Consider the following 23,573-nt stretch of genomic DNA (forward strand, 5'->3'; position numbering starts at 1 on the left):
TTTCAGCTGCTTGCAGAAATTTGCTCGCAGTGTATTAATTTTTTTTTCACAGCTTCTATTTTCGTTTCCGGATATCAGAAGTGATAATGTATAATAACTGATGATACTAATACTTTTTTTTCTCCTGTCCATGTAGTCCAGTGGCCTTTGATTCAATAGACAGGACTTGGTCTTGTAACATTCAATAAGCTGCCACATATATTCTCTGTTCATTTCTCAACTCCAAAAATCGATTAAAGACCGATAGAAAATGCAAATGTTCTGTGATGCACGCTAGCGCCCTGGTGCTGTTTCGCGAAACACCAACAATTGAGCAACAAATACTGTTAATCGGAGAGTATTTTCTTCCCCATCAATACTGTTCTGTCAATATTTTCGGTATTGACAATAGTATTGAACTTGTGAGTGCCCCTTCATTATCAGTAAATATTGAACATGGGGACACTTAAATCTTTGGTGAAATGCCTACACGACCTTTGGTGCGCATGGAAGTATTGTGCCTCTTTGCTATGTGTTGTAATTTTTTGCCCTTAGTGCTTGAATATCTCTGCAAAGTTTGTTTACATACGTGTTGAAAGCTGAGTGAATCGTTAACAAGTATAAATATAATAGTGAGCGTAGTTTAACACGAGAATGGATTCATACCAGAAAAGACGCAAACCTGGATATTATTCAAACAAATCGAAGAAACCGAGAAATTTTACGTTGGAACCAGGACTGAAAGGTTTTATTTGCACGTGCAACATTAGGGAGAAAGACTGTATTAGAGAAGCGTATAATATACTTAATGAATACGCCGACCAGTTATATGGAAACGAGAGGGTAATAAGATTGAAATTGTGTTATACATTTCTGAAAAATAGTCGTATTAATGTTAATGAGTTTTCACTAATTCGGAGTGGCCGAGCGGTTAAAGGCGCTACAGTCTGGAACCGCACGACCTCTACGGTCGCAGGTTCGAATCCTGCCTCGGGCATGTATGTGTGTGATGTCCTTAGATTAGTTAGGTTTAAGTAGTTCTAAGTTCTAGGGGACTTATGACCACAGCAATTGAGTCCCATAGTGCTCAGAGCCATTTGAACCATTTTTTTTCACTAATCAATATGGCCTGCAGGCGTTGATTAAACAGTGTAGCGATTATTATTGTTTTCCGTGAAAGGACGTACCAGTGTTTCGAAGGCGAAATTGCAGGGTATGTTACAAGCAAGATTTCAGGGGGTCCAGTACCACACTTTAACCCCAGATGGTACACGTCCGATCATACAACTGATGCATCCATCAAGTTCAACAACAGAACAATGATTACGGTAGTCGACAATGTGCTGCCTTCACAGTGTGTTGAATCCATGAACATGAGCGGAGAGTGGTGCACACGTTCATTTTTAATTGGCTGCAGTGCGGAAACCACACATTTATCACCTCACTTATTTTGTGCCGTCATAGAATTTTATTTGCCATGCACGTGGTATAAACGTACTGTTGAGCCACCATCTCGTTTGCCATCGTATATATTTATCCATCTTCATGCATTTTACATCTAATTGATGAAATCATTCTACACACATTGTATAGCCACACAGTAAGTCATACATTTTAAAGGAATATGTTTATTTTATACTACACATGTGTAACAGTCATTAAATATAAATGCATCACCCAGAACAAAAGGAGACGTAGCATGTGTGACATAACACACATGATGAGAAAAACATTTTAATAATTATGAATGAGGTACGTTTCAGAGGTTTTAATTGTCAAGTATTAATACATTATGAAATTAAAGCAAAGCAATATGACACAAACATTTTAAGAAAAGCTGAAATAGTATGTTCTCGGATCATATAGCAATTTGAGCAGATTAGATCATTTTATTACACATTTTAAATCCTTCTATTGTATAGAAAGCTGTTTCTTCAAGCCATGTTTTTGTAATGTCTCTGGAGACACGCAGTGATACACTCCATACTGCTGGTAACATATAAAATAATTGTATCCTTATGTACATGTAACTGTTTCCGGTTTATTGAGCCTAGTAAGTAACTGGTGTGCCTGAGTACCTTTGATTTATGTCCTACTTATGTAGGCTATAGTATTTCACAGTTTCTGGCTGTTACGGTTTTCCTTGATATGCACCAAACAGTTGAGAATATACAGGGATGCAGTTGTCAGTATTTTGAGCACTTTAAAGTTTTTCCAATATGACGTGGTTTTTTTTTTTCCACTGTAATACATGTACTAGCTTTCTACTGTCAAATAAAAATTCTTTTCACTCCAGAGGAATTGCCCCAATAACGGCACTGCATACATGAGGTGGCTGTAAAAAAGGCATCATAAGAGTTCTGTAGTAGGGCAATTCCATAGTTACGGGTGTTACATGTACACACCTTAAAATCAGGAAAAATAATGTAAGGAAAAATATTTATTGAATTTAATATTGAAAACTTTTAAGGCTTACATAATATTTCATGTTAGAAATGTTGATACTGGAATTGTTTTATTGTTCTCCTGGTTATTAATCAAAAAAGTAGTGTTACGGCCCCTGTTATGAGTTAGGGAATTCTCTAATTTCCGTAAATTTCATGAAGCTTTTATTCTTCTAAAACAACTGTTAAGAGGTATTGCCCCAAATTTTATTTTGAAATATAAATTTTTATTTTTTTGGACAGCATAAATAACGTTAAATGTTACGGGTGTTACATAGATGCATCAGATTTGATTCTTGAAGGAATAAATCTACCTCTTACAATTGCATAAAAAGAAAAGAAGTATTGTAGTTTATTTGGAATAAAAGTATGTACTTAAGAAAATATATTTGAAGGATAAAGCTATTTACTACACAAAAAAAAATTGTTACAATTTTATAGTACAACTAGGCCAAGATATTGTTACTTACTTAACATTTACCTTATTTTGTTGGCCTAACAAATTTGACAAAAATGTTTTCTTATTATTGATAGGGTTAAAAACTTCATTTAATAATCTTTCTCAGCAACATCCAACTCAAAATTGAACTCGTAGTACATACGGTTACCTTGTTGTTTGATTTCTGGTGTTGTTACCTTAGATAGTACTTGACTGAATTTCACAAAACAAATATCAGTTTCATCTAGTTTAAAAAGTGTTTTACTTTTTCCTACTGACTTCAGAAACATTATTTTCACATCCTCCTCTTCATCAACCTCACTCTGGCTGATTCCCAAGTAACTGTATTGAATTTTGGATAGGGTTGGCTTCTTTTTGTCACTTGGAATGTCAACCAAGACAAATAACCCAAATTTTAAATCAGACTTTTCAATTTTATTATTTAGGCTTAACTCACAAGCACTTCCAATATTGTCTTGTGATTCAGATAGTGAAACAGTCTTCTGATCAGAGTCATCAGAACTGCACACTTCATAGAAGTTTATGCATCTTTTTGCATGTAATGTTTTAACTTTGGCCTCCTCAGTAATAAATACTGAAACCCTTGTCATTAATGACTCTGCTGTTTTTGAAACCAGCAAATCAGTTGTGTTATAAGGCCGAAAGTGATGGCAGGCCTGGATTTGAGGAATTGCTTGTAAATTTTTCCACCTTTCATCCAAAATAGGAATGTTATGCTCCACTGTTATCTTATCAACCCATAGTACCTTAATTCTAGAAAAATTCTTCAGAGTGTAGTCATAAAAGTCAATTGCGTTGTTAATAATAATTTTCCTAGATCTAACAGCTGTCCACGTGCTCCTCTTCAGTGCACCTCCAATGCCATCCATGGCTCCTTTACAGTATGAACTGGCAAAAAAATTCCATTCAACTGTCAATCCAAAGTGTCTCTCAAAATAACGTAGATTGGACAAAGTATATTTATTTTTGAACTGCCCAGCACAGTTGTCAGAAAATAAAAAAACTCTTTTAACTTTAGAAAATGCTTTTTTAATCTCCGTTATAACAGTTTTAAGAAAAGTCCACACACAATATTTTGTGTGTGAAAGGTCGTTACTGATGACTGCATAGGACATGACTTCATGGTTTGCAAAACGAGATGCAGAAAGTGCAAATAGTTACTTGTGAATGCGCCCAGTGTGCACTCTGTACCTCATCTTGTGAAATTAGAGCATACGTTCTTCAACGTCAAGGCTGTTTTTATTTCCTTGGAAGAAATCACTCTGCTTTATCTTCACGTAGCTATGTTTTTTAAACTGAGGCAATTTGTCAACCAGTGATGCTAAGGCATCATCGCAGCTCCCTGAATGCTCACTAAGACAAGGACGATGTTTCGCATCATTTTCCCATTGCTTCCAGACAATCCTTTTAGTTAAGTCAAAGCCTTCTGGGATAAATTTACCCAATTTAATTTGACATTCCTGGCATGACCCAAAAACACAGTCTTCGTTCTGTGAATTACAACTTAATTCATTCAATAATTTCTTGCGATTGCTTGGAACAGCTTTGCTCAAAGACTCAAGTATGCTTATGAAATTGTAGTGGTATTTACACACACATACATTATGTGGAGTATATGATGAAAGGAGAATTAAAGGTGGTCACAGTGAATAAAACGTGGACTTTCCTACAGAAATATCTGGATGGAGTTTTTTGAATTCCTCATTAACCTCTCCTACAGTCAGAAGTAAGTGATGCTTTTGGAATTTCTGTTTACATTCTCCCTTTTTCCATACAGTTACAACATCTTTACGCCCAGGAGCTCTGCGGTTAATGTCGTCCCTAGTGAAGAACTCGTGAATTTTTAGTTTTTCTTCTTCACTTAAGTCTGGAGTACTGGTATGTTTTGTATCACATATGAAAGTTTCAGAGCCAATTATATCGGAAACTATCTATTTAATAGCAGCAGAATTTTTTACTGGGGCTTTTTGCAAGTACCTTCAACACTTTCTTCACAGCTTTACCAAATGTCTGTTTACACTTATAAGTCCCAAAAGGAGAAGATTCATTTGGAACTTTTGATCTTGCGAGTTGTTGTTTTTTCTTTTCTCTGAATGCTCTCACTTGCTCTTATTTTTCTTCTATTCTTATCTCTGAGACGTTGATTATTTTTCAATTTATCTTTAACCTGTAATCTTAATTTGCCTCTTTCTTTATTCAAGTAAGCTTCTCTGTTTTCTTGGTTTTCTTTCATCTTTTCTCAGTGCTTCTTCACTTTTTCCCTTGCTAGTATTGGTCTTCTGCAAAGACAGAAATCCTGATACTGTAGGCCTATTTATGTGTAAACATAACACTGTGCAGAGAGAGAAAAGAAAAAGACATTGTTAAACATAGGCTCTTATGAATGACTAGAATTTGCCTCAATAAGCAGTTTACTGGGCCTATATAAAATTTAAAACTGAGGTTAGCAATATTGTTGTTCTTGGAAAAGTTAGAATGGAGAACATAAACTATATGTAATCTAAAGCATTTTGGGCTTAATTAACTTTTTAGGAGAACGTCAGTTGAGTCAGGTTAATGCCCTAATTAACTTTTATAACGTAAGTGTAGTGCTTAAACAAATGTATGCAGAGGAATAAAAATTTTAGTTTTCATGCTTAAAACTGTTTTCATGTGTAATAAACATAGTTAAAAAACTGTTTTCATTTATAATAATACCCTTTGGTTAGAATTTAAATGTAGGGCCTAAGCCTGCTAAAGATGAAGGTGGCATTAAACCTTCCAATTCAAGTTACGGGTGTTACGCATGTGTTAAGTAACACCCGAAACAAAAATTAGTAACACCCGTAACAGCCCTAAGGGTGTTAAATAAGATTTCAAAATGCCATGTAATTGTATGATATTGCAAAACATGTGCATAACCTCACTTTTACAGAAAGGTATTGTACAGAACAAATTTACTAGATTACAAATTAAACTTTTGTATCTTTTTTGTTACGGGTGTTACAAGCTGTATATATATTATAAAACTAACAAAATAAAGAAATGCAATTAGTTTACCTCAACAAAATGAATTATTATGAGCTATAACAATGTTGACTTCAATATTCTTTGCAACAATAGAACAATCAGCCATAGATAACACAGCTAGTACTCATCTGGAAATAGCATAAAACATACCTTTCTGTGGTGCCATAGAGTAGTGCACTTTAAACACTTAGTGAAGGTAGAAATTTAATTTTTTCATATTCATGATTATTTTGCAATGAACAAATGTACTTTTAACTTGGCATTTTTAAGGTTATATTTGTAATATTGTCATTTTAATTTTTTTGTCACAAAGTCTCTTTAACATGGAATGACCCAGTAGCTTTTCGGGCGCACAAGTCATAAGTTTACTTAGCAAATAGGTGACTGACTAACTTTATGCACATAGTTAGTGTGTTTCCCAAGATGATTTTGGATCAAGATGAAGCTTAACTGAGTACATTGTTACATAGGCTGAAAAGAGTATTTACAGTTTCAGAGTGGTTAATTTGTTTACTCCAAATCATATACTGAACATTTTGAGTTGTTCTGCACTTTTCTTCGTGAGGTATCTGAGGCCCTATCAGCTGTAACAGAAGTAGTGTCACATGCGTGTAATATGGATTTACACGCCATCATATTGGCCGTTGGAGGAGAGTCCGATTCCACCCATCTGCTTGACCCATGACGTCATCAATATGGCACAAATGGCTACTTCCAGTGGATCTGAATCCATGCTGAGAAGAACCGAGAATATTGTTAGTAGGTAGATCTCTATGGCTTTGGAGTTGCTTGCAGGCCTCTATTATTTTTGAAAGAATAGGTGTTAGGGTAATTGAGTGTTAATTACTTGGACATGACTTACCTCATTTTATCTGTAATGGAGTGTCCACTGTCATTTTTAAACTTGCTGGGAAACAACAACAAAATTAGACAAACCATAAATACATGCTTTTGAGCTGCTTAATTTTGCATTTCATTTCATGGTGTCACTTAACTTGACATCTTTCCATTCACGTGTACTGTAGAAGAAGTGTGTCCAACATGTTGTAGAAAAGAGTAAGCATCCTGTGGATCATGTTCATATTTATAGTTGGACTCAGCTAAAGTAAAAGAACTTAGATCACAGACATTAACAAATAGGTGATGAATTCATCTAGTGTGATATTAGCATTACTGTCATTATTTTTATAATCCTTGCTTCTCCCCAGTTGAGCTCTACAACATTCCAAGCAGCTTTACATGTGTTGTGGGACTTATAAATATAATTACATTTTATTAACCTAATTTCTAATCTGCATTAACCCTTTTAATTGGATGTAACTAGCTTTGCCTGCATCATAATTTTCATACTTATAATAATAAATTATAACTGATGTTCTGAGCCTGTGTTGATTGGGTGTGAACCACTTACGGATGGATGTAGAGTCATATTTTCAGACTGCTGCCTTATTTATTTTCAGAACCTTTGGGTAACAGTTCTTAAAACTTTGGGTGAGTACATCGATAAAAACTGTAAATGCATTCTCAATGTCGTTCCCCCCCCCCCCCCCCCCCACCTCTTCTCACTGCCCCCGCCCCCACGGGTGGGGGAGGGTGTGGCTCACATCTCCTTTGTGAATACTTGCTTGGCCACCATGGGCCTTCTGTCCTAGCTGCGGTACTTTCCTTTACGTGCTGCAAGTCTATCATTCTGTAATTCTTATTTTGTGTCTTCCTATCCACTGTATGGTTGTCTTCATGCTGATTGAGCTTGGATGTGGTTTGTGTTTCAGGCACTCGCTTTCTTACCTTCCGGCCATCTACAGCTTTTCATTATCAATTATATAGATCCGTTGTTGGGTCTGACTTGCTACTTCTTTCCTAAATGATGCAAGGAAGGTTGCCCAGTGCGGTGCATATTTGAACGGATGTGGGGAGTAAGGGGAGGAGGTGTGTCAAGTACTTCTTTGATGGTAGCCCCCTGATCACACAGATTTCACAGTGTTGGTGCCTCAGCTGGAAACTTGCCAAAGAGTATGTGCCCATCACGGCTGGGGCATGGGGATTCAAGGCAACCAAGTAGCCATTACTGTGTGTGGGTGGTGTCCATGGGAGATCCCCCATACGGAGTGGGTCATACCATGGCAGAGGATTCACCTGCCACTGTCAGTCTCTTCATAAGCTATTCCATGGGAGGGGCATAGAGTTCAGTCACAAGGCAAGAAATGACATCCCCCCAATATTTGGTTTGTTCTAGGACAAATGGGTATTCATTTGTGACTACAAAGCCGTTGCTCTTTATTGAACACCTTAAAGACAGGTTTGGGGAAGTGGCAACGATTTCAAAACTGAAAAAGTGGCTCCATTCTGCTTAAAATGTCCTTCCCTACTCAGTCATGGGTGCTGTTCACCTGCGACAAGCTGGGTGACATTCCTATCACTATAAACCCACCATAAAAGTCTGAATAGTATATTATGTTTTAGGTATCATTTGCCACAAACATCTTCCTTTACGAACTAATGACAGTCTGTCCGAACTGACCTTTGAAAGGCCCAGTGGTACTAGCCACTGCTGCATTATCCTCAGTCAACAGGCATCACAGGATGCGGATATGGAGGTGAGTGTGGTCAGCCCACCAGTCTCCTGGCCATTGTCAGTTTTTGTGACTGGGCTTGCCACATAGTCATCTGGCTCCTCAATTGGCCTCAAAAGGGCTGAGCACATCCCGCTTGCCAACAACGCTTGGCAGACCTGGATAGTGACCCATCCAAGTGCTAACCGAGCCTGACAACACTTAACTTCAGTAATCTAACTGGCTTCAGTGTTACCACTGTGGCAAGCCCTTTGGCAGGCTGATGACAAGCTGCACACTTAACATAACAGAGTGGATACTAGAGCCTTCATCTTGGTCCTTAAAGGTGACTCATTGCCTAAGAAGGTAAGGTGATGGTGTATCACTGTAATGTCAAACTGTATATTCCTCATGTCATGCGGTGCTACAAACATATGCGATTTGGACATTTGTCTTTGCATTACAATGCCAGCCCTGTATGTAGGGATTGTGGCTGTCAGTTGTACGTGTACACTCTTTGTGCCCCACCTGTGAGGAGCACTATTCCACCTGTTCACCAGACTGCACCGATTTCAAACAAGAAAAGAAAATCCAGGAATACAAGACCTTGACCACCTCACACATCAAGAGGCCAATAAAAAATACGATTGTATGCTTCTGCTATGAAGGCATCGTCCTCTTTAGTGACTGTGCCATCAGCCTCCATGTCTTCTACATCGGGCTCCTCAGGGCCACTCGACTTTACCGCTCCCCTGGTGGTTGGATCCTTCTACTGCTTCTCCCTCACTCCCTATGGGAATAATGACTCCCTATCCTCCAGGAATGTCAGTCCCCAAACCTCAGCTGGAGAAGCAATGCCCTTCTCTTGCATTCTTACCAGGAAGGGATCCCTCGAGATGCTACCTACCCAGGATCTTTTGCCCTGCAACCAGATGCCAGCCGGTGGCAGGAGGAGCCACACATTGCAGGTCGTAGGACTTCCCATTCCTCTTCTGTCCTCCAGAATTTGGGCAGACAAGCCTTTGTAGAAGTCTAAATCATCTAAAGGCAAGAAGTAGTCCTAAAAAGAAAAAAAAAAATCAGGGAAATTTTGATAGTCCCAATGCTGCCGGACCCCACATGTTCCACTCTATCCGAGGCAGTGTTCCTGGTGACTGCTATGGCACCGGACACCCCACCTCCTCCAACGTACCCAGATTTGGAGCAGATGTGTATGAGTGTGTATCTACACAACCTGTGGTAGCAGGTGGCTCTGAGGCATGACATGCCTCCTTGGCCCCATCACACCCCACCAATTCACTAACCAATGGAACTGTAACGGTTTCTCTGCCAGTTGGCTGAGAGCTCCAACGTCTTTAGTGCGCTTCCCATATTTTTTGCACTTTCCTCCAGGAAGCTCGTTTGCCACGCATGTGGACCCCTACCCTCCACGGCTATCAGGGATATTTTAAGAATCCCATTGACTATGGGAAATCGTCTGGTAGTGTTTGCGCATACATTCTGGACCCTGTCTGTTGTAAACACGTGCCACTCAATATGACTTTGGAAGCTGTCTCTCTTTGTGTGAAAGCACCTCTGGAATTTACCATTTCTAATGTGTATCTCCCTCCCAACGATGAAATGTCCCAGAATGCATTGTCTACAATGTTTTATCAGCTCCTCCACTCTTATTAATATTTAATGACTTCAGTGTCCAGTGGAACTACAACCATTGGCCATGGTAAAACTGTCGAAAACTTTCTTGCAGAATTGAATCTTTGCCTCTCAAATACTGATCGTTCCCACACACTTCTGTGTGGCATATGTGGGTCTTATTCCACCACTGACCTTTGCATTTGCAGATCAGGTCTTGTCCCATCCATCCACTGGAGAGTCCATGTTGATTTGTATGACAGTGATCATTTTCTGATTGTTTTGACTCTCCCTTGGCATTGCTTGCCTGTGTGTCCAACCAGAAGGACTCCCTCCAAAGCTGATTGGGATGCTGCCATCAGCCTTCACATCCTGCCACATGCAGGTATCAGTGTGGTTGTCCAGAGCACAACTGCAGCCATTCAATCGGCAGCTGACTCAGCACTCTTCTTTAGGACTGTCCATCAGAAGACAGTACCTTGGTGGACCCCCGAAGTTGCCATGTCCATTAGAGATCACAGGCAGGTGCTCCAATGCCATAAGTGAAATCCTTGCCTTTAAATGACTCCATGCCCAATTCTGCCATCTCATAAAACCACGGAAACGAGAATGCTGGGAGCGGTACGTTGCTACCATTGGACTACATACCCCTCCTTCGCAGGTTTGGGTGAAGATTCGATGCCTCTATGGGCACCAGTACTTGATGGGTGTACCTGGTGTTTCTGTGAATTGTGATGTCTACACTGATCCAGCATATTGATAAGCGTCACCTTCAGCAATGCGTATTCTGGACCTGATACACCATAGTGGGATCCAACTTGTGACAGGTGCCTCTCGGACGAGCCCAATGACAAGCGGAGGCTTGTGTCTTGTCTCCTACAGAGCGAGTACTGACAGCTGCTGCTTAGCTATGCTGTACACATTTGCTGTCCCCTAGAATCTGGACTACCTTGTCCTTTTTCCTGGTAGGGAGCTGTATCTCCCACAATGAAGGCAAAGGTCTGGAGTCACGATTGCATTCACAGACAGAGTCTCTGCTCTGAATTCCATTTTTCCCCACTGCTGCCTCTTGTCAGTGAGAAATTGCATGCACCCCACCAGCCCTCATTGTATGTATTCCGTCCTCAGATCTGCCTCAACCACTCCATTGGGCTGAAAGACTAAGTAGACTGTATGGTTTTTCACCGCCTGTTTCTGAATATCCTTGGCTGATGACTCTACGGTCAACGGATGAACAAGTTTTGCCTGCACATATGCAGAATGGGAGAGAACTATGCTCCCTGTCAAATGGGTACAGCATATTCACTGCAGAATTGGTGGGCATTGCTCTAGCCCTCAGCCACCTTCATTCTTGCACTGATAAGTTCTCATTATTTTGCAGTGACTCCTTGGGTAGTTTTCAGGCTGTCAACCAGTGCTACCCTCAACACCCATTGGTTGTGACTGTCCAAGATCTCCGGTATGAGCTCCACCATGCAGGATAGCCGGTCGTCTGTCTATGGACCCCTAGTCACATTGGGTATCCCAGGGAATGAACGTGCCAGCCGGTTGGCCGAGTTGGCTACCAGGATGCCGATTTTGGAGATAGGGATGCTGAAACCAGACCTGCGGTTGACTATACATTTATAATTGTTGGGGAGGCTTGGAATGCAGATTGGTTTGCTCAGGTTTCGTGAATAAATTGCAAACCATACAAGAGACCACGGCCAAATTGCAGTCTTCCTACATGCTTATTGCAGGGAGTTGACTGTCCTCTGTCAGATTCACATTGGCTGACCCACAGACACATCATCCGGCAGGAGTCCATCCCACAGTCGGTGAAGTGCCCAACTCATTATGGCCCACATCCTAATGGAGTGCCCTAATTTGCCCACCTTATGACAAAAGTTAAACTTGCTGAAACACTACCTCTGATGCTATCAGACGATGCCAAAAGTGGCAGATTTGATTTTACCTGTGAAAGTGGTTTTTTTTCTCCTGTGTGTGACGTAGGGCATGTCAGCCTTCTCAGCCGCTTGAGGGATTGGAGTGTTGCACCATCGCCTGCTCTGATGCACAGGGCTCACGGCTGCTCTTGCTCAGTGGTCTGGCCTGGTTTCTGCCCTTTCTCTCTTTTTAAATCTTCTTATTCTTTTACATCTGTCATTGGTTGACAGACACACATTGTCATTGTTCTCTCTCCTAACTTGTTATCTTGTCCATGTAGGTAGTTTTATTATGGTAGTGGAGGATGTGGAAGCACTGTTCAGATGCAGAGGTTGTGTCTCCAGTCACATAATGTGTCCCAGTGGTCCTCATCTGCTTTCTGGGCAGGGCAGCTCTCCCATCTTCACCCATTTACTCCTCTCTCATTTGTACTTTCTTCTGTCTCTTGTTTTTTTTCCATTCTTGGATACAGTTGAGTCCACTGGGATTTGTCTTTTGTGTCCTTCCTCTCTGGGGACTATTGCGAACTTGACACAGAAAGAATTAAGGGACCAATGACCATTTAATTTTGTCCTTTTAACCCCACCCATCTATCCATCCATTGTTCACACTTTCAAGCAGGACATAATTCCATCTAATCAACTGCAACTGTGTCCTGTAGTTGTCAATATTTTGATCTCACAGTAGCGTAATATGCTTTGCTTTAATTCAATAAGATAAAGATGTGTTAGTTTTTAATTTTAACAATACATCTTCATGGTCTCAATGAAAGTAACTATTGAAGCCTAACTAGTGCACATCTTTTTCAACATCAGTGATGACATTATCAAGACAGGATGACTGCCTTGTTGGATTGTTACTAATATAATACAAATTGTGTGATATGTAACTTAAGTGATAGTGTATGATTGATTTTAGCTGGTATACAAACATGACAGCAATCTTTGTCTTGCAGGAGTCACGAAACTGGCGAGAAAGACCTGAGAAAGCAAATGAGGAATCAGATGGAGAAATTGAAACAGCTCTAAGTAATGAAATAGAATCAATTAAGGCAGAATCAAAGAAAACAGTTGACGGAAGAAGATTCCAAGTTGTTGAATCAGGAGCAAATAACTGCCTGTTCATCCGTACAAATGTGAGTCTGTTGATTATAGAAATTTGTTTTGATTGCTTGTGGACTCCTATATTGTCAGCCAATCCTTGTGGTTTATTTATTTGTATGTTCACATTTGGTAAATTTCGCTTATGAATTTTACGTTTTATTTTATTGAAAAATTTTGTTCACCAGCAAGCTCTTAGATAAGTTACTGGCACTGCATGAATGCATAATCACATTATAGTGTCCATATCTCTATGATAAATACCAAATAATAAGCATATTAATAATTATTGTTGGCCTGCATAAAATGGATTGATATATAATTGAGCAGGACAACTCATAAAGGATGATACAAAATAACTCTTTAATACATACCTCATTGTTTTCTCAGATGACTGTTGAATTTTCCAAATACATTGTAACTTTGTGTATAGTGGGAAGTATTTCCCAGAATTATGATTTGAGTAATCATAACATGACATTTTGCACAGGGTAGTATTTTCAGTGTACCAGCTTCCATGTCTGCCGTATCAAGTAGAGAGTATGAAGTTGCCTTATGAATGGTTACTTACAGAGGTTTTTTATTCTTTTCAGTTGGATGATCCTGTAGATTTAATGCAGCATATTCTTAAGGACATAGAAACATCTAAAAAGCAAAAGACTCGTTTCCTTCTTCGAATGATTCCAATAGAAGTAACTTGTAAGGTAAAGTACCCTATTATGTAAACATTTTGCATACATTTATTTGTTCTCTCTATTACCTGTGTACACCTGCGGTCATATAGTGTGTGTGTGTGTGTGTGTGTGTGTGTGTGTTTGTTTTTAATTCTGCATCCCAAATGCCAAAAGACCTGAACAGAGCAGTCTCCAATTACATTGTGTCGTTTAGTGTCTCTCCGGTTTCATACATAGATGAGGACACAAACACTAGCTTTTGAAACTAGCAGTTCCTCCTTCCACAAAAAGAAAGGAAGTATAACTCATTTACTGTGGGCAGACATGCATGTAACTGTCAGGTGATTAAGATGGCAGTGCAATGAATGAATGAGATGTCCATCTGTGGGATAAACAGGAGCATTCAAAACAGCCCGTCAGCTTTGACAAGTGACATCATATGAAGCCCTAAGAAGCTACCCAAAAATGATTTGAAAATGATGTTCAGTAACGTTACATGTTGACATGAAGTGAAAGCATAAACATCAGAATCGTACTACTCAATGATGATACCATTGCACGTGAGCATTATCGGAAACACCTGGTGACATTATTGTAAACAGATACAGTGGTGATTAAGGAAGACGCATTGCACTGTCAGTGCTTTCAGTTGTGCTTTTACTATCAAGCCCAATTGTGCGCTGACTTATGATAAACTGAGTGAAGTGTTCTCACTTCCAGATGCAGTAATATTGTGGTCAACTAATGCAGATTATTAATTATGAATATTGAAGCTAATGAGACAACTGCAGGAAATTGGGTGTTTTGTGTGGGGACAAAGTTGTTAGCTGTAACAGGCAGAGACTTACTTTGTTGGTGCTGCACATTTTCGGGATTTTGTCCGAGATAAACTCATGCTGCAGTGTTCTTCTTCAGCACACCAATTTAGAAGTTGGCACAGAAATAGCTAAGTAAAAATTTTGTGCAATTCACATGTTTGTTTATATTCAAAATTTACTTCACAGTTTTTCTTATTGAGAGACCGCGTGTGTAAGATTCGTGTGCTGATTTGAAAGTCTAGATTCACATATTTTACTGTAGTGCTACTTCTGTATAATCTTTCATTAATCATATCTTTGGTGCCCATTTGTATTGTGATGTATTGTAAAATTTTGAACATTTGCAAGTGCCACGATGAACTCGTACTGTTTTCGTCAATTGTAGGCTTAAACTTACTTGTGCTCTTTTAAAAGTTTTGGGAACAGTAGGCCTATCCACATTCAAAACAATCATTCACTAATTTAGTCGTATAATAATGTGAGAAATAGGTTATTTTTGAGAATTTTTGGGTTCTTACAAAACTATATTTTTATAAGTTATCACTATGAGTGTTGTGGATAACTTATTTCGTAGCAGATCAGCATTTGTGATTCACAGTTACTGCCAAAGAATACATCACCCCTAATTTAATTGTATATCAGTGCAAGTAAATGTGCATTATTAAGAATATTCAGATGTTACCATTATCCTCTATGAAATGAATTTGCAATTGCAGATGTGGACTACTATAAGCTGTATAATGGAATGATGACAATGAAAATTTATGCCAGACCAGGACTTGAACCTAGATTTTCTGCTTATTGCGAGTGGTCACCTTACCATTTGGCTGTCCGAGCATGACTCGTAGCCAGACCCAAAATTCCGAATTCCGTATGTCGCCAACAAGCTGTCCACAGTCTGTACTCATATGTCCGTTATGTATATTTCCATGTAGGGGAGACCAGACATTTTACTTGGAAGTCACTTGCCTGGTGTCGGCGGATAAATACAATATTGCAGTGCCTGTGTTATTCTGAATTACGATGCAAAGTTCCTTCGGACATCCTGAGTAACACTCTTCTGCCAACAGTGCTCAGCAAGATGAGCCTGTAAGATGGAATAGCGCCTCTTGGTGCTCCAAACAACAGACTCGACAGCCCCCCCCCCCTTCCCCAGTATCCCTCAATAGTATTGGAACAGGCCTCAGTCCATCGTCTTTAAATTCAATATTATGATTCACAACGAGACAGTTATAGCACCTATTGCCCATCCCCTCTTATGAGGCAAACCTATGTGACATAATAGATGCATCATCATCACAATCCCCAACCAAAATAACAGCCACAAAAACCTAAATACCAACATCATGCCCCAACCCCCTTCCATGCTTCTTCTTACCAAAACAAGATTCACCACTTCCATTATTACTCCAGGCACCCCTGATATCCCCTGTACATAATAAATTCACCATAGTTCTCTCTGCCAAATGAAAACTAATCAATTACTATCTGTTTCAAAACATCAGTTTCATGGATATTTAACAGAGAACTGGTAGCAAAAATAGTATGTCGTCATAACTACAACATAAAGACTTGAGTCACAACCTCTCAAACCATGTACAATGCCTGATGGACCATCAGATATTATACTGCTGACACCTTCGCATGTAGCTGATGCAAGGATGTTGAGATGAAACGTGTCAGTATTATATAGTTACCAATGTATGACATCTACAGTTGTCTCTGATAACAACTAAAATTAGTAAAAATTTTACATTTCACTCCACAATATACAATTATTTAATATTAATTTTGGATCCGTGTTGTGAATATAATCAATATAACAAACTAATGAATCAAGGCTTAGACTATAGATTATCTGAGGTCTAAGAAACAGAGGAATAAAACAAAGAAGTAAAAGAAATGCTAAATATGTTACACAACTACAAGACACAAAATGGCATTTGATCACAAAAAGGAATTAGTAAACTGGGCAAAACTTTTATTTTCGAAAAGAAATTTTGTTTTTCTATAATTCAGAGATCAGATAAATTGCAATCACAGTTTTTCCTCAGTACAAGGACAACCAAAGATAATGCTTAATCTCTGGATGCTTAGAAGCTTCAGTTCATAACCAAAGGATGTCACTTAGTACTATATCGTGGGTGGAAGCCAATGACTGGTATCAAACACTCAAGTTGACCCAATTTGTACACACATCATTCATCTGTGTACTTAATCAATCATTTATGCTAGTTTGTTTTAACTCTCGCACTCACCAATGGACAGCAAGGGTCCCATCGGCACAGATTGGCAAACAGATGACATATCTGCGGCTGGGCCATAACCAATGGCATATCCCCTATGTCGGTCCTACTGTGCTGGCTGAGCATGTGTGGGCTGTGGTGCTCTGGTATCTCATGCTTGTGCAGAATACTTACCATTGGCCTCCTGGCAGATAATCTATACTTGCTCCACCTGGTGGAGGGTGAGCTGAGGGGTGCCCAGGAGTGCCGATGATCTGTGGAGCGAAGTTGGAACAGTCTAATTTACACCATCAAATAACCTTTGATTAAGTTATGAGAAACACCCTATCATGTTGTGGCAAAGGTTGTTTTGATATTAATTTCTGTGAATGGTACCAAGTACCAAGACAGACATGTGAAATTGTGTAGTATTAGTGCACATTGTTGTAAATTACTCAGTCAATCAAATTCTAATTTAAGTGAACAGTGTAATAATAAACAAATTTGGTAACTGAAATTTCTTTTAAAGTAAAGAAATTGTCCTCAGATTGTTATGGGGCAAGCTCTGTATGGTAGGCTTAACTGGCATGTGATAGTGTATCTGATATAAATGAATGTACATTTATTGTATTGTGTCCACAGCTCGTGGTCTTGCGGTAGTGTTCTTGCTTCCCGCACACGGGGTCCCGGGTTCGATTCCCGGCGGGGTCAGGGATTTTCCCTGCCTCAAGATGACTGGGTGTTGTTGTGTTGTCTTCATCATCATCATCTTTCATCCACATTATGGTCTGAGGAAGGCAATGCCAAACCATCTCCGCTAGGGCCTTGCCTAGTTGGCAGTGCGGGTCTCCCGCATCGTCCCCTACGCTCCTCGGAGTATGGGTCCTCATCATCATATTGTTGTGTATGTAGACTGTTGGTTATCTGAAGTCTGCAATACTTCTTCACCAGCTCACAACTGAACTGTCATCTTTCGACCTAGTTCAGACTTCGGGCAGCATCACAGATCTGTTTTCACCAGTACTAAGATTTTGTATTCACACTTTTGTTGGTTTCAGGATTGTGCAGCTAAATTGTCATTTTTTAATCCACCCAATCCCTCGGGCTAAACATAATATCAGTCAGCCACCCTGAACTCCATTCCAAAAACTGATATATGTGCAAAATAAATATTGTTAGAGTTCTGTTTCTGTTTGCAATCATATGACATCACTGTGATTATTTTTTATTGTAGAGCCAGTTTTTCTTTTCTGTGATTACTTTTTGTGTGCTGTACTCTTTATGTAAGCTCCTGAGGTTCACATTTTTACATTCACAGACATAACCAAGCCACTATACTAGGTGTGTCATAAAACATTTCCATGGGCCGAACAAGTAATGTTAATTATTATTGTTCTCCATGTTATACAAACTTTTATAATTTTCAACTTCTACAAGATGTACAACTTTGCATCCGCCGTTTTTCCCCAACATTTGAGGTTTTAAAGAAACAAATTAGTAACACATGTATCATTTAAAGTATTTTCCATCGCTGGCCACTACTTTCTCCCATCTTTCAAGCAGTGTACGAATCCCGCATTGAAAAAATTGTTCATCTGTTGAAGCAATCCACAAATCGATCCAATTTGTGACTTCTTCATGAGATCGGAAGTGTCGGTCAGCCAGGCCATGCACCATTGCTCTAAACAGGCGATAGTCCGAGCGAGAAATATCTGGAGAATACGGCGGTTGGGGTAAGACTTCCCATTTTAACATTTCCAAGTATGTTTTGACCTCTTTTGCAACATGAGATCGAGTGTTGTCTTGCTGTAAAATCTCTTCATCGTGCCTCTCTCTGTATTGTGGCCGTTTGTCTTTTAATGCTCTGCTCAAACGTATTAATTGCATTCGATATCGAGCACTTGTGATTGTTTCATTTGGTTTTAACACCTTATAGTACACAACGCCGAGTTGGTCCCACCAAATGCGGAGCATGATGTTGCAGCCGTGATTATTCGGGTTGGCCGTCGATGTGGAAGCATGTCCGGGATGTCTCCATGATTTTTTGTGTCTAGGGTTATTGTAATGAACCCATTTTTTGTCCCTCGTCACAATGCGATGCAGATATCCCTTCCGTTTTTGCCTCTGAAGCAACTGTTCACAAACACACAAATGCCGCTTAATGTCTCTTGGTTTCAGCTCACACAGGACCCAAGTTCCTTCTTTCTGAATGATGCCCATAGCCTTGAGACATTTTGAAATGGCTTGCTATGTCACTCCCACTAATTGTGCCAATTCTTCTTGAGTTTGACATAAGTCTTCACTCAGCAATGTCTCCAATTGTGCATCTTTGAAAACATTCTCTCTTCCACCACTATGTCAGTCTACAATGTTAAAATCACCATTCTTGAAACTTTGAAACCACTCATGACACATTCTTTCACTAATAGCGCCACTACCAGACGTACTTGAGGGCATTCAATGAGACTCGGCCACTGTTTTCTTCATATTGAAACAAAACTGTAACACCTCCCGCAAATGATGAGAATTAGGCTCATAAACTGACATTTTCAATCAGGAACAACTTTATGCTGCAGGCACAAATCGACTAATGTTTGGATGAGGTTATGTTGACCGAGGTCCAAGCTAACTGCCTGACATCTGCAATCTGTTTCTTTCGACCGCTACTTACCGTTGTCGCCATCTGTCGGCAAACGGCAGGAGCAAAGTTGTACACCTTGTATAATATTGCAAATATACTAAAAGCATAATAGAAAAAAAATTAAACTTCTGTAATACTAACTTTTCTGATTATTTCACGACAAGAAACTGAATAGTAGAGGCTATAAGTGATAACAATATGCCAAAATAAGACTAAACTCCCCACTCAGGCCCAACGGACCACCATTGAACAGCTGCCATGTCATCATCTGCCATATGACATCATTCAGGTGCTTTATGAGGGGGGACGGGATCAACACACTATTCTCCAAGCCATTGTCAGCTTTCCAGACCTTGATATGACTGTTTTTCATTCAGGTAGCTCTTCAGTTGACATCACAATGCTTTGCGAACCTCATTCCAGTCCTCCCACCAATAAAAAATCCCTAGCAGTACTGAGAATTGAACCCAGATCCTTCACATGGCAATCGCAAGTGATGAGCAGGAGATGGGTGTTAACAATACATGTATGATTAGGATTGTAGATCTGTGCATTATCTCTGCTTCCGAGAATTTGGTATGATATGAAGCCCCATGTGCTGCTATCAGAGCCCTTAAATGCCAAGACACAGAACCCAGGAGGGCCTATAAATGTCCCTGTGTAATTTCCATCCATGCATATTACAAAATGTGAACAGTGGTTACCAGGGGGTTACAGTGAGCAAGTTCGTAATCAACCATACCTCAGGCATATTTGATGGCTGACATGTCATGTGAATGTGCATGCTGAGGAAACATTTGCACATTTCATTCTTCAATGAAGACATGCACATTCCCTGTACAGGGCGTTGTTCGTGCTGAAATATGGCATGTGTTGCTTGAGAGAGCAGCAATTCCTCAGACTCTTTAACTTTAATATATTTGTAGCCTTTCATATTGCTGCTAATTCTTGAGAAATTGTGTATTGTACCCAATGCCACCTTAAATCTTCTTACTTAATGTGTCTGCTATGGCACTCACCACACCAGCTGTCAGATTGTGACCCTGTGGTGCTATCTAACAAGTGAACAGCCTAATGGTAGAAGAACTTGATAACAGACCTTGTCCCAAAACATTAAATCTTGGCACTCTGCATATCAGTGTTGTCATTCACATGCCCACTGCAGTCAGAGGTGTTTTTGGTTCTTGGGAGTGGAAGACAACACTTCCTGCCATAGTCAGGACAGTAGTCATCCTCGTCTTTAACACCCCACCTTCTCAAAAATTTAGGAAAGTGACAATAATGAAATTGGTCAGAGGTTATTAACATTTTTCCTGTCACCTTTCTTTCTGTCCTTCGCGACGTAGGTAGAAACTGCTTATCATCACTTTTCTGGTGCGTACACAGTTCCACAGGGAAAGGGACACACATTCCTGTAAGTCTGCAATAGGCTGGGTTCATGAAGTGAATGAAGCAGTAACAACTACGCGGCATAATGAATTCAGTGTAGCAATACAACAGCTCCAAATCGGTAACTACTCGAGACCGGAAACAACCTGTCAGCTTGGCTGTTGCTGTGGTACAAAAAACTACAAAGTCCAGCAAGGAGAGAGTTGAGCTACTAGCCCGGACAACAGGCTCGGCATCAAACGGTCACCATTGAGTGATACCATGTGGCGCATATATACCGGCAGTGGCCCCTCTTCTGATGACAGCCCACAGCTGTCAGTCGTAGCTGTGGTACCTCCGACATGTCCACACCCGTGCTAGGCAGGGAATCTGAATCACTGTCAGATACAAAACCTTTTTTATTTTATAGATGGGCTTAACAATAGCATATTTTAATCTTTCTGGAAAAATTCCGTGAGTTAGTGATGCATTATATATTTCAGAAAAGACAGCACTTATTGTGTGGGAACAAGTCTTTAGTTCTCTGTTGGAAACTCCATCAAACCCAGATGAACTTCAATTTTTAGAGAATATATGTTTTCTTAATTTCAGAAGAAGTATGTGTTATGTACGTTGCTTTTTCAACATAGTGCTTTGATTTTTCTCTGTAACTGCTTGTCCCTATATTTTCTGTTACATTGAAGTAGTGATTATTAAACATTCCTCCTACCTGTGACTGATCATTTATATAGCACTTCCATGCAATTCACTAGTGATGTTATCCTCTTCTGTGACATTTTATCTTGTTCCTCATTTTGCTCCATTCCATAGAGATTTAAGTCTGTTGTCAGAATTACTGATTTCTGGCATATGTGCATGTTCCTTGATTTTTTACGAACTTCTCTTAGTAATTTTGTGTAATTTTTTGTAGTGTGACTACTGCAGGATCTTTATTCGTTCTTACCAAGACGCACATCTCCGTTGTCTTTCATAAGATATTGGTAGGTCTTGTAGAGTGTGTGTTAAATCTCAAGACTCATATGCCACAGCTTAAGAAATAAATATGGTACACAGGTGCCAAAGAATACCTGCATAGCAAAAAGGAAAGAAGAAATTGTATTATTACAGAATATGGGGCTATGAAACCCACATTTATTTTGCATAATTGGATAAAAACAAAACACAAAGTCTAAATTCATCAATATCATTATTTCATTGCTATCCTGAGACTTTTTTTCCTATAACAATACAATGTCAATGAGTTTGTTTATTAAATAATTTTTTGTTGCCAATCACAACTGGTAATGGGCAGCAGAAAAATTTGTTTGATAAACAGGCACATTGTCTTTACAGTCACAGGCTTTTAACAACCATTGCAACAGATGAAAAAAGAAAAACAAATATAGTCAATGAGGAAAGACGTGTATAACTACACTTCCTTAAATATACTAAAATTTGCAAAGATATCAGCATCAGAAGAACAGTGTGAATAGATCCATGCTCTGAATATATGTAGAACAGAGCAATAGCAATTTGTGATTAAGATTACAGAGAGATTGCAAACATACAAGCCCAGCAGTACCTTCTCATGTAATTGGTGAAGTCAGTTTTAGACTGAGCTCCAGTGATGAAGAGCCACAAAGCAAAGTGGAAACGTGAAAGTACCTGCCCATATGCTTCACTGACTGAAAGGGTGCAAAACCAGCATACAAGTGAGTACAGAAAGAAGATAATGTTCTGATTCTTAGAAGTGGATTTGTAATGTCACAACATTCTGCTACATTCATGACTAACTGTTTCAGCAGTGACAAATAGGGAACTGGTTTATAGAAGAGGGCCATGTATAGTGATGAGAGCTTAGTGGTCCATGCAGCTTGTGCACTACAGATGTCATTTTCCAAAATTTTTGAGAATGTGACACATTCCAGAATATAATTGTACTTGAGCAACAACAGTGTCCTCACTAAATTACAGTTCAGCTTTCAGAAGAGTTGCTTAACTCATAATGCCATTTACACGTTCAGTCCCCCAATTTTACAAGAATTAAATAACAAAAAAGTATTAAACTGTGTGAACCACAGTTTTCTCCTAAATAAACTGAGGTTATATAGAACAAGTGGATAATGACATCTCTAACCAAAAAAATGCAGATTGTTGTATTTAATAATGCAGCCAATGTAAGAAAGGGAGATTCTTCTGAATAAGGAACAATCACTTGTGGGGTTCTGCATGGCTCAGGCATAGGTCCACCATTGATTCTCATATATTTCAGTGACCTTCCATCTGACATACAACAATCAGAATTCATTCTGTTTGTAAATGACACTAGTGTTGTAACCAACTGAAACATATGCACAACATATGCACATCTAGATGTATTACAGCAGTGATAATTGTCACGCGTAGTGGAAACTACAAAAATATTTGGGTGTCCCCATTTTTGAGAATTTAAACTAAAAAAAGACCGAAGCAGACTGCAGTCGTGTGTGTAAGTTAGAGTTGCATGAGAGTGTGTCCGCGTGCGTGTGTCTGTTTATTGTTGACGAAGGCCTTAACAGCCGAAAGCTATAATTGTGAGAGTCTTTTTGTTGTGCTTATTTGTGACTCAGCATCTCTGCTGTATGGTGAGCAGCAACTTTTCTTCTCATAATATATAAACACATTTTTGTAACTGATAACACAACTTTCTTCAGGCACATTTACTCTTCAAATCATTGCAGAATTTGGAGAGAGACAAATTGGTAA

The 23,573-nt window shown here is 39.3% G+C and overlaps 1 protein-coding gene across 1 annotated transcript in view; it reads left to right on the forward strand.

The window, feature by feature from the left end:
* The first annotated feature begins 524 nt into the window (after window positions 1-524).
* Window positions 525-23,573, forward strand: part of LOC126252802 (THUMP domain-containing protein 1 homolog) — a 33,763-nt gene continuing 10,714 nt past the window's right edge. Inside the window, exons 1-3 of the mRNA XM_049953737.1 lie at window positions 525-822; window positions 12,958-13,137; window positions 13,696-13,806. Of these exons, the coding sequence (XP_049809694.1) occupies window positions 634-822; window positions 12,958-13,137; window positions 13,696-13,806 (480 nt within the window). The 5' untranslated portion in view covers window positions 525-633. The remainder of the gene's footprint in view (window positions 823-12,957; window positions 13,138-13,695; window positions 13,807-23,573) is intronic.

This window comes from Schistocerca nitens, chromosome 4, assembly GCF_023898315.1.
Source record: "Schistocerca nitens isolate TAMUIC-IGC-003100 chromosome 4, iqSchNite1.1, whole genome shotgun sequence".
Classification (NCBI taxonomy): domain Eukaryota; kingdom Metazoa; phylum Arthropoda; class Insecta; order Orthoptera; family Acrididae; genus Schistocerca; species Schistocerca nitens.